The 16,474-nt window shown below is 47.2% G+C and overlaps 1 protein-coding gene across 14 annotated transcripts in view; it reads right to left on the bottom strand.

Annotated features, from left to right (window-relative positions):
• Positions 1 to 16,474, bottom strand: part of ADGRB1 (adhesion G protein-coupled receptor B1) — a 260,069-nt gene that overhangs the window by 129,516 nt on the left and 114,079 nt on the right. For 9 of the 14 annotated variants that reach the window (XM_084509044.1, XM_084509052.1, XM_084509055.1 and 6 more), the window contains exons 4-7: positions 11,221 to 11,328; positions 6,228 to 6,392; positions 4,495 to 4,658; positions 877 to 1,051 (exon numbers count right to left, since the gene is read on the bottom strand). In XM_084509044.1, coding sequence (XP_084365170.1) covers positions 877 to 1,051; positions 4,495 to 4,658; positions 6,228 to 6,392; positions 11,221 to 11,328 — 612 coding nt within the window. Of the gene's footprint in view, positions 1 to 876; positions 1,052 to 4,493; positions 4,659 to 6,227; positions 6,393 to 11,220; positions 11,329 to 16,474 lie in introns of all 14 variants that reach the window. The other 5 variants (XM_084509051.1, XM_084509056.1, XM_084509057.1 and 2 more) reach the window with 2 other exon arrangements.

Genomic DNA, 16,474 nt, shown 5'->3' with positions numbered 1-16,474 from the left:
TGTAGAGAGGTGGGGGTTGGCCTGTTCTCCCACGTGCCTGGTGACAGGACGAGGGGGAATGGGCTTAAGTTGAGCCAGGGGAGTTTTAGGTTAGATGTTAGGAAGAACTTCTTTACAGAAAGGGTTGTGAGGCATTGGAACAGGCTGCCCAGGGAAGTGGTGGAGTCACCATCCCTGGAAGTCTTCAAAAGACGCTTAGATGTACAGCTTAGGGATATGGTTTAGTGGAGGGCTGTTAGCGTTAGGTTGGAGGTTGGACTCGATGACCTTGAGGTCTCTTCCAACCTAGAAATTCTGTGATTCTGTGATTCTGTGAAGAGTTAGCAGGTCACCTCCGGTCAAATAATTCCTCTCCAGAGGGTGGGAGAAATCCGTCTCTTCTTCTCCAAGCAGTGGAAGGAAATTACTGAAGAAAAAGGCCAGCACCAACCTCTCGTGCTTTATTTGGTGACATCTTGGGTGTCCACTCCTCAATCCTATGGGTTAATGGGGATAGAGCACCCAAGGAGAGCCAGAAAAAGGGCCAGGGAATGTATGGCAAGAAAAAATGGTCCTGATTAATCTTGACAGCTTCTAGATATCTAAGCCTTGTTTTCAGGCAAGAATATTTTTCACACCAGATTATTCAATTAGTCAGAAAGACATGTTCTCCATGGATAATTACTCACCTGTCTGGGGTCTCCTGGAGCATTTGCCAGCTATAGATTTTGGGTTCATGGTCTGTAAGTGTGATCCACAGCCTCCTTACTACTGCATCGCTGGTGAAAACTATGCAACTCTTCCCCAGGGGAAACGGGAGGGGGGGTTATAAAAGCCTACCTGGGACTGAAGAGAAGGATGACCCAAGAAAGAGAGGAAAAGTCATTGTCCACTGACCTGGGCATTGGCGTAGGAAGCAGTCCCTGGTCTCCACCCAGTGTCCTTGGCATTCGGCTCCCCCGTAGGAGGGCCCATTGCATTCCCTCGTCCGCTGTTGGGTGCCGTTGGAGCAGGAGGCTGAGCAGGAGCTCCAGCTCGACCACTCATTCCAGTTTCCGTCCACTGAGTGGCCCAAAGAAAGAAAACAAAGCGGAATGTGAAAATCGCTCCCTCTGGAAGGAGTCATGTACAAGAGTCTCTGGCCTGTGCCAGCAAGGGACCGAGGTAGGGGAGGACAAACCGGGGTCACAGAGAGTGTTAGGAGGACAGCATCATCAGGAAAAAGTTCAAACAAGAGTGGCAACGGCAATGTCTTGGGACCCTGTGCAACCTCCAGCTGTTACGTTATGTTATGTTCTTCCAGGATGCAAGCACCATAACACATTGATTTTTATGTTCATAGCAACAGAAAAGTTAAAATTATTGACGTTACATATTCTAATACAAAATTCCAAACTATTAATATTGCCAGTGACAACGTAACCTTAAAATAGAGAGTGTGGATCATATTTTCACTGAAAATTTTGAAGGAATCCATCTGTTACCAGGATATTTGGACCAGATGATCTTAGAGGTCTTTTCCGACCTTAATGATTCTACTATTTTATAATTCTATTTCCCATTTTGGTCAACCTACTTTTTTTAGGGAACCTTTTTTTTTTTCACCATAACTAGTCCAAAGCAATACATGAGCCTGGTTCCTCAAGCACTCAAATGCTCTGTTTTGCAGAGGAAGCCCTTCAAGCACAAACTCGAATGACACTGTTATTGAGAGAAATTCACTCTGTCAGCCAGGAAATTCTCAGAGCAAAGGTGTGCTCCAAGAGAAGACCACAAACAGAGTGCGCGTGTGTGGTCAATGCCCTTCTGTCACAGCTGAATTAACACTGACAGGCTTGATGTATCTCCACACAGCAACATCTCTGATAATTAAATAGGAAAGGGAGGGAAAAGAGAGGTTATGATAGGGACAGGTTTGGAAAGAAACATGAATGCATCTTATTAGTGTGGTGCAGTGTGAGGCATTCCCAAGTGTGGCACTCACACCCTAATTGGTCCCTGATCATCAGATCTATCACCCAGCCTGCTATTCCTGGAGCGCTTTTTCTCATTAGCAGCGGTCATCATTCTCTGTTTAGCTCTCATTAACTGTTAGCTCTCACTCAGAATAAAAACAACTGAATCAGAGGAAAGTCTGAATTCTGGCTTGCATCACGTTGCTGTAGATTGCAGATCATTTTCTTTCACTTTGTTTATCAGACCAAGAAAAATATATGCAGCCTGGTCCCCTGTATCATCTGCAAGGCCCCAAATAATCTCCATTGCAGCTGAGTGGCTCTTTGTCTTCAAGCATGGGAGAAAATGTCAAAATATCCAATGAACAACTGTTAACTCAGATGGTATCAGGTGAGCTTGGAAGGTCTGAAAATAAGGCAGAAAGGTACTTCCAAAAAGTGCCGATTTTTGGTAATCCAAACTTGATGTTTTCATCATGCATAATTCAAATTATCATGTCCATGCTTATCAGCCCCAAGGAGGAGAAATGCATGAGGTGGTGGCTGAGGGTTGGTTCTTCTTTGGAAGTGATCCCAAAAGCCACAGAGTAGGTCCTACCAGATGTAAATAAGTTCCTCTGATGGGACGAAGTGACAGTGATTAACCTTCCACAGTGGTCACTGATATTGGAAAGTTGACATTGCATTTCCCAAAGTAAATATTGCTTTTACCAAAAAAAAAAAAATATGCTTTTTCCATACTATACGGTGTTGGTGGTGATTGGAATCCTACCACCACTGTGAGCTTCTGGAGATGGGAAAATGGAAAAGAGCCACATCCACAAATTGCTCATTCACTGAAGAGAGCGAGCAGGGAATTTCCTTTGAGATGAGAGCTCATTTATTCCTGGACTGCAATTGTAAAAATATTTTTAAAATGGGGAAGAGACCATGTGGCATCTCCAGCCATGTACACTGATGTAAGGATGTCTCTTGGGCAAGATGTTGAGGGATCTCCATCATAAACCCATCAAAGACCGTCACCATACCGCACAATGAGTCTATCAAAGTTCCTTGGAGCCTGCTTTGTGCAGCCTGTGCAGACACTGCCATTGTCTTCCCCCTGATTTCTTTTCCTCTGAAGGACTTGGGACTCAGCCGGCGATATCTGCTGCTCTGGAGGAACAAAAGCTCCGTTGTCCCTGAGCAAAGCATTTTTATCGGCCGCAGTAATAAATCCTCTGAGTGGGGCGGGAAGGAGCGATACGGATGTCTGGCATGTCGAGCACTGAGCAGCGCCCATTGTTGTGCTTCAATGAGTCCCCCAGCGCTGCACTCATTTGGCACGGCAAAGCCACTGATTGCCTTTGTGGCATTAATTAGAGCTGAAGTCTTTCTGTTGGGCTGCCTGTCTTTCCTCCCCCCCCTCCCTGTTTCATTTGAGACAGTGTATCCACATATTTATTTGCATTTAAATTAATTATGGCTCAACATTAACTCAGAATATGCTTTATTGCCCAAGCAATGCCAGGTCTGACTTCTTTAATTTGTCTTTTTTATGACAGAGCCAATTTGATGCCTGGGATGTCCTTATTCTGAGGAGAGCCTTCTGGACGGCAGCCAGGAATCCAGGGATAGTTACTTGGGGTGAAAACCAGGCGGAAAATGCCAGGAGGTTTCTCACAAATGTTTTCACAAAGTTCTCATCACTCCCACAGTCCCTTTCCTCCTCCGGGGACATCATATTTTCTCATAATGATTCTCATTAAACCTGAAAAGTGTCAGTTGACATTATCCTGGGAGAGGGGAGGCGTGCTGGGGAGCTCTCTTGTGTTCTGATCGCGTCCACCAGGAAACCCCCAGCTAAATTAATGGAGGCTCTGCGGTAAACCCAGGGCCTCTCTGGTTCAGGGAAAGGAAACCACAGGAGCACAATTGGATTTCCAGTGAGCAGAAACCATTTTGTCTTGAGGTTTGTTTCTGGTGTCTCAAAGAATAAATCAGAGAGAGGTGTTTGGAGGTGAAATTTAGGTGATGGGAAGAAGTTCCTAAAAGTTCGTCAGAAGTTCCTAAAATATGTCAGACAATGCTCTCAGGGGTCTCTTAGTTCATCTCGCTGCCCATGGCAGGTTCCAATACAGAAAGAACTTGCACAGACAGTGAAATCCAGGCAGGTATGCAACTAGTGGGCAAAAGCACTCACTCCTGTACAACAAACCCAGGTGGACACCATGGTTTTGAACCATCCACTGGGGATAGTAAATGAAAAATATGAGATGTTCATGGAAATGTTAGTGATAACTGAACCAGTCCAGATCCATCCCATGTAATGCGTCCTTAGTAAGTTACTACACAGGGCAAATTCAAACCTAAAATAGCTGAATATCCCCAGAAGGTGGCTCTTGGTTGCTCCTCTGATGTCTCCTTTCCTTATAGATGATCCTTTTTGGAACAGATCAGTCCATGTGATCCTTTAGACAGGACTGACAGCTACAGAGCTCTTTGTTGACCCACCTGTGGGCATCTTTGGGGGCCAGGAGACCTGCCGGAGGGAAGGCCTCTAATCTCTAACTGCCTTACCTGGGCAAAGTGCGATGTTGCAGAACTTCGTTTGCTTCTCCGGGCCCTCGCAGGGGTTCCCACCAAACTGTGGGGGCTTGCACGTGCGGGTCCGGTCCCTGTACCCTCTCCCACAAGTGGAAGAGCACAGGCTCCACGGAGACCACTCGTCCCAGGTGCCATGCACTGCAACCAAAGCAGAAGAAGTAAGTTTCCTTTCCAGAGGAAATCACTTCTGGAGAAGTGATTAAGCCCACTGAGCACAGCATCATACCCCCTGCCCCCCCCTCCCGAATGAGCAGCCTGTGAGAAGCTGGTATGGGAAGGCCAAGAACAAACCAGCCTGAAATCTGCAAGAGGAACATGGTGTAATTTTTTTGTGATTTGGTATTGACAACAAGTATCTTTTACTTTCCATCCCACTTGAAATAAATTGAAATGCACTTTTAATTCAACACGTTTTTCAGAATGTTGAGCCAAGGGAAAGGGCATTTTTTTGGTGGAAAAGATGCAATTAGCTAGAGAGGAACAACAACAACAAACAGAAAAATCACCCTTTGGAACGCAGCATTGCCATCATTTTCTCACTTGTCACCATTTTTTCCCTCGCTCAACGTTTTTTCTTATTGAATCTTCAAAGGCTACAGCATTTTCAAGCTCTCAGAAAAGCTGTAGCCTGTTTCATAATTGCTATCATATGCAGTGATACTGCAGGGACAAAGCTCAGGAGGCTTGGAGGAGCAGGATAGAAATAGGATGTGCAGCAATGCTCCAACACTGCTCAGGCCATCACCGACAACTCCAAGAATTAGACTTCTAAAGCCTGCTAATCTATATTAACATAATCTTCTCCAAGATAATCTAATCTAATCTGGCCAGTTTATTTATGGAAGGTTCGTCACTGTAATCTCTGGAGGCCAAATGTTACAAGGATGTACTGATCTCTCTTAAGGGACTGCAGGACTTCACCCTTCCAGCTTTATCTGGAGAAGCTAACACAAAATCTATAATGCTTCAGAAAAGAAATAAAAATGCAGTCATGCAGTCACTTTTCCAGTCCGCTATTGGTTGTTAACTGATCCACCAGCCTCAGGAAGGGGGAGTTTAAACCTAATGTTTTGTGATTGTCATCAGGCACCTTGCATGATAAGAGATAACTAGAGCAGAAAATTCAGCATGGGAACCAGCTCTGTGGTTTTGCCCTTGTAAGATTGGGTTGAACAATGATGTCTCTGGTCAGGAGTTGTGAATAACACACCTGGTTTAACAGCACAGTTCTTCAAAGTAATATCCAGGCCCCCAGATTGTGCTTTATCATCAAAATTGTGGAAGAAGAGATATAAAAGCGGAGAGGGATGGCTCAATACATGAACATACCAGCAGCTGAGTTTTTCGTGCTGACTTTGCAATGCTGTACCTTGTGTTAGCAACCAAAAGTGTCATCTGTCACTGCTCTTTCCCAGTCTGCCTCATGCTTGGAAACACCCCCCAAGGGTACAGGCCTTTCAGATATATTTTGCTCATTGCATTTAAATAGCATGGAATTGTCTGTACCATACAGAGCAAGTGCCCATCTAACAGAGCTTGGTCAATTAATGGTCTCTTTGTGAGACTATAAGTGTTAAAAGGGAAGGAAAGGGGAAAAAAAATAGCCTCCTTCCAAGAAGATATCATGAAGGAGATGTCCTGAGCTGTTAGTACTCCATGAGCCTCTCTTCCCCTCCTGCCCATGGGTGCACGGAGCGCTCAGCCCACCTGGGCACACAGCAGAGTTGTTGCACTGCCTCTGCTCCCGGAGAGGACCGCTGCACTGAGTGCTGTAGGAAGACGACACGCAGAACCTGGTCCTGGTCTGCCAGCCCTCCCCGCAGGTGGTCGAACACACGCTCCACGGGGACCACTCCTCCGCCGCGGGGTCACCTGTTAGGGTTGGAGCAGAAGGTGAGGACGGGGCATCCTTGGTCCCTGGATCTCTGGGGATGTGCTTTGCGAGTGGCACTTTGCCAGCAGCTAAAAATGTGGGAATTTGTGCAAAGTGTCCCATGTGTAGGGGGCAAGGGGATCGGAGAGAAGGTTTTTTTTTGGGGGGGGGGAGGGACGTTTCTCAGTGTTGTAACACACACACACAAAGGGAATGACAGAGAGGAAGTAACAGTGGTTGGGTAGGGAAGGTACACGTGTCCAAAAACAGAGCAGGTGTAAGGATCCAGCTCCTTTCCCTGTGTTCTCTTGGCAGAGGGGGAACAGATAAAATAGCAAAATAAAATCAACTGAAGCAATCCCACAGAGCTTTCTCTTGTCATCTCCTTCACCTGTGGAGAAGAGCTGCTTTGAGCATCTGACTTCCTGTATACACTATAACAAGTTCTTCCCTGTAGTATTGGGAAGACAAGTAAGAGCATCCCACTGAACAAACGATGGGGGTGGAAAGGACTGAGACATATTCCCTCTATCACTGATATCCCTGGACTCATATGGTCCTACCAGGAGGGTATCTCCCAGGTCCCAATAGCCAGAAAAGTCACGAGAAGCATGTTGTAGGAAAGGACAAATATTCCTTTCTTTTTCATAGGCACTGATCTAGCTTTGGGAAAATACCTAGACGAAAAGAAAAGCTTGCTCTGTTTCATTTAATTAAAGTCTCCATTGTTTGTTTTTTAGATTTCTAATGGGTTACCAATAATTATGCATGATAAACTTAGAACACATTTGGAATGTATAGCACACGGGCATATGACACAGGCAAACACCAAGAGCACATCTTTGAGGATGCATAAGAGAGGGGCATGTCCTTGTAGTAACAAGTTCTTAAGATCATCAGACTACACCATGTCACATCATAACCAGATGCATCTGGCAGACCACAGATGAAATACACAGGACCATGGTACTTGGTGCAGCATGACTTTAGGGGTCGTACATGCTCATAGCACAGCCTGAACTGCACCCAGCACTTGGACATGTGTCCAGCACCACCACCCCATTCCCAAAAACAGCTGGACAGTAAATGCTGTATTAGACTGACCAGCTTCAACACAGAGCATGAAAGACATACAGATGGTGGGCTGGCACAGCTTGAGATCTTGTCCTGCTTGTAGGCTTAAAAAAGAGCTGAGTGTCCATATAGGAACTGTGATGGGATCTGTAGGGGTTGGAGACCATCAAACTGTCCAAAACCGCCTCACCTGCCCTAAAGCTATGCATGTTTGACTTCTTCCCCGAGGTGATATATTTGTTCACCAGTGTCTTATGGGAGTTGTCTGCACTTAATTAAATTTTATGCAGGATTTCAAGTGTTTGTGGCTCTCATCAGTCTGCTCATTGGACTCAGAAAGAGGGGAAGCTAAGGATGAGGCTTTCTCTACTTCATGTGTGCAGTCCCAATGATTATTGCAAGCTCCTCCTTTCATAACATGTCTTCCTACCAACAAGATCAGGGACAAAGAAAAAGGGACCTTGCGGACCCTTGGAATCTGTGCACCACCTGCCTCCCTTCCTGCCTGTGCAGGGGAGGGACTCTGAATGTAACCGTGTTCATTAAGCCAAAGTTGCTCAATACTGTTCCATTTTGCATTTTGTTCTATTAATCTACCCAACTAGTTCCAGTTAGGGAAATGTTGCAGACCACTGGTCTTTCTCTGGAATCTGTAGGAGACTGTGTGTTTTCAGGCCTTGGGGCTTCAGGAAAGCAACGCTCCTATATCCCATTTCTCATGTAATAGATCTCCTGGAATACAGAGATCTGCATTTCCATGGTAGTTTGATTAACTTTCCAATAAGGAACCCAACTGGTTCTGTCAGATAACCTTGTGATACTCTGAGTTGACCACCAACCCGTTACCTTTTACTACCATCACATTTTGCTTCAGCATCTGCCATCCACAGTGGCCCAGACTCCAGAAGATCCCTCTTTGGCCCACAAAGCCCAACCATCCCTGCTACCTAGACCACCTGGACGCTGCATGGACACGAAGTCTTCGCAGTGCTTGGAGAAACAGCCAACCTCCTCCACCAACCCTGCAGCAACCCACCAGTACTGGACCCCACAATGTAAAGTCCCTCAGTGGCAGAGAGCTGGCTTTTGTTGCTTGTTAAATGCCGCCAGCCTGTGCTCATGTCTTCCTGCAAGATCAGAGGTGGAACAGAGGAATTCTGAAGAGATGCAGTGGTTTCCTCCATCAGTAACCCATGGCTTGAAGGGCTTGCCATCCTACCACCTCCCCATTCAGACCTGGCTGTGGTTTTGCAAGCTCCATGTCCAGACAAGAGTTAGTGTTACTAGATGAGTGAATCACATCTCTGACCCAAATTCCACCTAGTCTCTCTCATTCCCCATCTTTGTATTTCTTTTCTTTGTCCTTTCACCATACAAACAAATATTTATAGAGGTTAGTCTCAATTATCATCCCCCACATTGCACCAGTCCTGGTATTTTCAATCCGTATTGTAGTTTATTTTCCAAGTGCTAGTTACTCCTTTGGGTTTGCTATGGATTTATATAAACCTACACTGCATCCAGACCCCTCAAGCCTTGAAGAGATGCAACTATATTTCAAACCATGCCAGACCCAGTCCTGAGAGGCTCTCAGAACATCTTGGCACTGGGAAAAACCCTCCATTCTCCTTCCAAGAGAAGCAGAAATAAAGATCATCACCAAAACTACGGATGAGAAGATTTTCTGCACTCCTGCAGCACCCCTCCTTTGGCTGGAGAGGGCCCAGCAGGCGTCGCAGAAGAAGACACTCTGGGCATTGCTCCATGGAGTTGTAGCACTGCCATCCAGGATCCTATCCAGCACCTGGCCAGCCCTGTGAGGAACTGATCTGGCTTTACAGAGAGCTCAGCTGGCTGCGGGGTCCCCATCAGCGCCTGCAGCTCCTCCTGACACTTCCTCACTCAGCATTAATTGAGCGGCACACGGCTGTCATCCTTCCGCCAGGATCCCTTGATTTTTGGCACGTCCCACCTCTCTGACATCTCGCCACGTGCCACCTCCTCCGTGTTCACACCCTGCCCTTGGCAAAAGCCTTCTGGAAGCAGCACAAGGGCTGGAACAGGAGTGATGGGGCCAGGGACCTGCTGGGATGGATCTTGCTCTTGCAGCTTCATGTTTTGCCAGGTCTTACATGGATGTGAAATCACTTATAGTCTACAAACAATGTTAACTGCTAGGGAAGCCTTGTGCTTTGCTTGTATCCCCAGCCCGAGACTCCCCCTAAATCCCTCTCTGGGCTGTACCTTCTGCCTGGTCTTTACATCTCCTCCATCCCCATCTCCTTGACCACCCTGGCTGCAGTTAGTGTTTCTGGAACAGCTGCAGGAGTGTGGCCAGCGCGTTGCAGGACAGCCCACTGTTTCCCAGTTGGACATCCCAGTCCAGGCTGCTCCCAGGGATACACCACAGCCCAGGTCAGCTTGGCTGCTGCAGTGGCTACGATGGCAGGGATGTAACAGAGATATCCCCCTAGCCCAAATGCAGCTGCACGACAGGAAAAAAATGTTAAAGTTATAAGTTATAAACCTATTGGCCAGGCTACAGGCTGGAGTAAAGCACCAGGGACGCACCTGAGACCTGAGGCACAGCAGGAAAATGGGGACATCCCAAGACTTGCCTTGGAGTTCTTTCCCTTCGCCCCCATTCTCCAAGTAGCAACAGTACCAACACTCACCCTTCCCTGCAACTTTTTGACAGCTGCCAGTGCTCCTGCAGGCCACAGAGCTGCTCCCACCAGAGGGAGCAGACTCAGTGCAGGGTAGCAAGGAGATTCAGGCCATCCCCCCAACCCCAGCTGGTGCCTGATCACCTCCAGAGCCTCTGCACCACGGTGCTGCTTCCTGATATTGCTGCTGCACAGTGGTAATATCCTGCTGAGTTGGATGGAGCACATCTGATATGCACCAGAACATAACCCGCTCTCCCTTATGTTGCAGCCGTGGCTCCTCCGAAACATTTCTAGAGCATAAAGTGTTTGCAAGCCCACAAGGCAATGATTTTTAACCTGCAGCCAGGGTCAGCACATCTTGCGTTGCCCGAGAGTTACGATGCGTTGAGTGCCTGCCATGAAAGGCATCAGTAAAAGGACAGCACAAAGCCTCTCCAGATTGGACCTGGCCTATGTCCAGGTCCAGTTCACTCCCACCTTCCCAGATCACACACTCTGATGTTATTAAATCTCACTCCTCTTTGATTGCAGGAGGGCGGAAGGTCCTGCTGCAGAGGCTCTCAGATACGAGCCCTTGCACAATGCTAAAGACTTGGTGCCAAGGGAAAGCAGCCTTGCTCTCTCCCTGTTATGCCCTGCACACCTATGGTCGATGGGAAGGTATGGCATGGACTTCAGCAAAGAGGCTGTATCGCAGTAAGGTCAGCTTTGGCTTAATGAACTATGGCTATTTAGATAGTTCAGACAAAGCAGCGATTTAGAAGTAGGCAGGGTGATGAGAAGCAGTCTGTGAGAAGCATGGTCTGGTTAGAGCTTAGCGTCTAACCCTCTTTGCCTTCTTTAATTAACGGCAGCAACACAAATCCCTTGCTGGGGCAATGGGATGGGAACAAACTGAACGGCGACTGTTTGCTCAGGGTGTGACTTGCTGGGTAAGACCACACCAACCTGGGAGGAAAAGCGTGGGTTAGGTGGGTCATTGGAACAGCGAAGCGAGTCAATGCAGGCAGCCCAGCCCAGCCGGGGGGTGCAGGGACCAGGAGGGTGCCAGCTCCAGAGGCTGTCGTAGGAGGTCAGAGCTTACCTATTTGAGGTGCAGGGTACCCGTAGTGCTGCAGTTCGTCAGTGTCCTCTCGCTTTCTGTTATCTGTGGACCTCAGCGATTGGCTTCTGGAATTATAGCGTCCATTGGCTATGGCAAGGTAATGGGTCATGTAAATACACCTTGGTTCACTCTGCAAGATCTTTCACTACAAAGGTTACACGTATAAACAACAGTGACCTGCAATGTTTGGTTGACACCACCACCTGCTTTCCAACCCCGGCACCCTTGGCAGTCCCCAGGGGCTGTAGCACCAAGCCAGCCTCCAAGACTTGGTCTGGCTGGCAAGTCAACCCCTTGTTTCACAGTGACACCTGGGACCATGAAGAATACGATCCCTTGTGCCTGGTCTTTAATTAACTGTGGTTAATTGCTAAGGTGTCTGCACTCTTTGTTGCACTTGTGTTTAACCTTTTTGGATGTGCCGACAATGAACCCCACCAACCCTGGCAGTGCTTTGAGGCCTATGGTGATGATCGGCAGTATTTTTCGGTGGAAAACTCTGCCTTGCAAGCAACATCTACTTAGCAATGCTCAGTAGAGTATCCAGAAACATGCTGAGTAGAGCAGGCAGGTGAGGGCAGGTGAAAAGGAAAGGGATGGCTCAAAAGGATGTCTCCTCCACCAATGCTACCATATCACCAGCAACAAGGAGAGATGAAAGTCTGGGGCCAACACCATGGCTTGTAGACCCACAGAGCTGCCACTGGGCACTTTTGCAACTCAGGTGAAAGAGCAAAGATTCTGATTACAGCATCCAGATATCAGTGGAGGTGTCCCACTGAGGACTGTTGAAATCATAAGGTAAATCATGTGGAGTAAAAGCACTGAACTCCTGATGAACAGCAAGCACCCTTCTTCCTGCCAAACCCACACTGCTGCCAGCTCTGCATTTGCATCCCATGTGGGATTCCTTGCTACAGAGGAAACTCGAATTTGACTCACGTTCTCCTAGGTTTTGGGCATGTGGCAAGCCTGATTTACACAGACACGTGCCCTCCCTAGTAAACAGACAAGCAACCGAGCAATAGCAACCAAATTCCACCCACCAGACCTGCCCGCTGTAAATCAGGAGAGCTCAGCTGACTCCACTGGAGTCACACAGAACAACAGAGAGCAGAACTGAATCCAAGTAATCTGCGATCTGGCACCCAGTTTGTTTCCAAACAGCAGGTACCAGACAGAGGGTCTTTTTTATTTTTTCCCAAGGAGGTAAAACAGTCAGACACCTTTTCAAGACACACAAACTGTGAGGAGATGAAATGGTGACAAATCCTGGAACCCTGGGAAAATTAATAAAGGTTAATGAAGCTTCAGCGTGGTGGCAGGAGTCTTCATTGGTTTCCAAAAAGGGAAAGCAGAGGAGGAAGAGGAATGATTCAGAGTTCCTGCCAGGAGCCAGACTTTATATTCAGCAGCTTGGTTCATGGAAGACGCCCATCTAGTGTGTGAAATTATGTTATTCCCATTACTGCCACTTCAAAGCAGAGTGTAAGAAACTGAGGGACTGATCACACCACCACCTCCAAACCCTTCCAGCACTCACTGGTTGCAGGCTGCTGGCTGGAGGGGACAGGATGGGGCAGTCATCAGTGGCAGGGTAGCTATAGCTGGACATCAGGACTATAAAAACCCTGATATTTGCGTGCAATCATTTTTTGTTTGTCTCTTTACAGGAACAGAAACGGCCCAAATCTCAATCTTTTAATCACTACAGAGTCATGAGACCTCTGTATGTGAGACTCTGTTCACAAAAATGTTAATCAACCTCTAACTATATCCAGTGTTCTGAATTTGTTTAGGGGCAGGTTAAATTATTTCCATGCTCTGAAGTATGGGACACATCCCAGTCACTGATCCATTCCCACCACCCTTGCATCCATTTCTGGCTATACCCCCACACATCAGTCTGCTCTGATTTAAGCCTTCTTCATGAAAGCATCTAAACCACGAGGACCCACAAAATCTTTAGCTGCTGTAAATCTCAGAGACTTCCCAGAGACTCATTTAGGCTGGGAGGAGAAAGGAGGTGGGCAGCAAAGGGCAGATGTGGGGTTTGGATGGATTTGTCAGCTGCCCACAGAAAGGAAGGTGACAGGGAAACGTGAGACCGCATGTCTCAGAAGTGGCCAGTGAGCAAGCATGGATAGATTGACAGGGAGACAGGGAGAAAGGAAGAAAAGATAAAAGAGCAAAATAAAATTAAAAGCAACCCTGGCACCATGGCCTTCCTCCCACCAGCTCTTAGGGCTCTGTGTTATTGACGTTTCCTAACGACTGATCCTGGACTGAGCGAACGGCATGACTTCCTTCAGAAATGACAAGCCTGCACTGTTATTGCTCATCCTAATTAAAGGCGATCAGGTCCAGTGGCTGAACACGTCACCCTGACAGCTCGCCCCAAGCCTCCTCCAGCAAAGTCTGCCTCCAGGCCCATGCCAAGGTCTCTCTGCTGCAGCACGCAGGATGCCTGCCGTTTGGAAATGGTGTTGGAAAGAAGCAGGTCAAGCCCCATTTAGCACAGAGCACGGCTTAGATTTGACTTGGATAGTTACCTCCAATATACGCAAAACTCAGCTGTGATTCTGAAGGAGGGAGGGAGATGCCAGGTCTTTTATGCACAAGGTAAAATTGGTGCAAGTGATGCTTTTCTGTGGGGTTTTATGCACCTGAACTTTATGGGGCCACAAAATAAAGGTAGTAGGGAACTGGTCAGATCTCAAAAACTTGCTCTCTACAGCAATGTCAGTGGAAAGGAGTAATGCCAGGATCAGTGGAAAACCTAGATGTGATTTACATCCCAGCTATACAAATAACACGGGGATGGCACACTGTGGAGATACCCAGCACCTTGGAGAAGTCTGAAGGAGGGGTAGAGAAATAATGTCCTTGGGGCAGCCAAGAGAAGTTGCAATTGCACGCAAGAGGCAAAGCACATGAGATTTTTAAGACGAGACTTAGGAGGATGCTCCTGCAATGCTGCCTGTAGTGGGAAGAGGAAGCTGGTGACCAATGCTGCTGATGAGAACATGTAACATGTCAGCCAGCATCTTGCAGCAGAGTTGAGGGAAAACAAATAAATAAAAGTAATGCAGAGACTTTGTGTCATTGTGAGACAAGTTTTGAACATCCAAAAGTTTCTCACCAGGGCCAAGCACTCTATTTGTCCCCCATATAGAAAGAAAATTATATAATCTTGAATATTATTCAGGTAAGCTGAGGTGGTGGGAAGGAAAAGATGGATCCAAGCGAAGGGTAGAAAAGAATGATTTAAAAAGTATCTCAGTGCAGTAAAACCAAAGGGGAAGCCAAAGGAGAAGGTGTTGTCTATGGAGCTTCTGGGACATCCAACATTTGGTAATGGAGCAAAACTGAGAAGGGAAGAAGCATTAATACCCTTTAACAACCAGGACCAGCTCCTCGGTGGGTGTAGAAGGGAGTCATTTTGGAGGCCACTGAATATAGGACAACTGTGTCAGCTAACAAAATGGCCCAAATGGCCCAGTCTGAACATTTGAGGCTTATGAAAATGTCAGTGAGATGCTTTACTCCCAGGTATGAATTGTTTGAAGCACCATTAAAAGTGGGAACACAACAAAGTTGCTGCAAGCAGCAGCTTGCACATATAAGACAAGGTGCTCTTTCAGCTTGATATGAATTGTAGCCTGGTGTGTGGCGAGCAGAGATGTTCTCAGAATATTTCAGCTCTGTGGCTGCAGCAAAAATGCTATTTTAAATGAAATCCAGGGGCGTCGTAGAACAAACAGACATTCATCCATATAAATTGTGAACACGTGTTTCTTCACACGACTAACAGTTGTACAGCTGAAGGGCCAGATCCTTATCATGCTAGACACTGGAAATCAGCACAAGCTGATGGGACTGGACTGGTTTCACACTGCTGCACCTGATGGCAGGATGCAAGCACTCCTCTCCCAGGCTAGGGGAGACATAAGTGCCTGATTTGCGTATTCATAAATGTCAGAGACGGCTTTGCGTTACCTCTGCCAGATGGGATGGCAGGGTTTGAGCAGGATCCTCTGAGATTCTTGTTCCACAGGAATCAATGCTGGCTCCTTTCAGCTCTGATGGTTGTTGCACTTCTTCAGTTCTGCTGAATTCTAGTGCCAGGGGCAGGCCCATGACATCCCTCCTCTGGTCTGGATGTTGTCCTGCCTTGTACAGCCAGTTTCTCCTCCAGGACACTCTGCATTCCAGGTCACCAGCAACCATAGATTTTAGTACAAAAGAATAGTATGTTGCCCATTCCATCCAAAAGACCTGGGACTCAGAAGCTCTTTTGCAATCATTTGCCATTTGGTTGGCTTATTTTCCCCTCAATAAAACAGCAGCTCCTGGCCAAGTCCAACAGATGGAGGAAATCTCCTCTGCCTCCACCAGAGAAGAGTATATCACCAGGTCCTCTGCTTCTAGCAAGGAAAAACCAGAGCTACAATAAACACTGAATACTCTCCTTCAGATGATGCCTCTTGAGATGAAAGTCTGCCATGAAAAATGGTTCTGCCCAAGTCAGGCTGCTGCTACCAAAGTTTCCTTTCCAGTGTGGGACAAGTGTTCATTACAGGTTTCCTTCAGGATTTGGGGGAAATATTTATTTTTAATGCAAATAATTTACCTGACTTCCATGCCCTTGTGCTTAGGTGTGTATCCCTGGGGCAATTTAGCCAGACGAGGATCAACTGGCTACACAAAACAGCAGAGACACCGGCCCAAGCAAGTGCAAAAAAATTAAGCCCACACAGAAGTGTCACCTGTGGAGCCATTCAGCTGTGCCCGTGCAATGATTTATAACACTACTGTCTCCAGCCTGCATGTGCAGAACCACCGTTCCCATCACTGCATACTGGGACCTACTTCAAGGTCCTCCCGAGGCTGCTCTGGAAGAGGAAGGCTGGCAACAGGATGATAAGGAGGGTTGGATCCCTCTAGCACATCTGCCATGGACAGAGAAAAGAAAAGAAACCAAGGAAACCTTTGTAGATCCTCTGCAAGTATTCATCTAACAGCTCCAGGGAGTTCAGTGGGATCATGCAAGGTTGTTCCCATTGCAAATTTGCTCCCGATGCCATATCAATGACCTCTTCCGGCTGCTGGAAATCCAAACAAACAGCTAAGACACTTCTGCTAATCAGCCACCAGCTTACGAGCCACTTTGGCAGGAACAAGGAAGGAGAAGCTAAAAAGAGGTGGGCTTGCCCTTGTGTTGAAGGTGGTT

The sequence above is a fragment of the Aythya ferina genome (genome assembly GCF_964211825.1).
Source record: "Aythya ferina genome assembly, chromosome: 2".
In the NCBI taxonomy this organism is placed as follows: domain Eukaryota; kingdom Metazoa; phylum Chordata; class Aves; order Anseriformes; family Anatidae; genus Aythya; species Aythya ferina.
The sequence above is the reverse complement of the archived record's forward strand: the minus strand, read 5'-3'. Positions and strand labels throughout refer to the sequence as shown.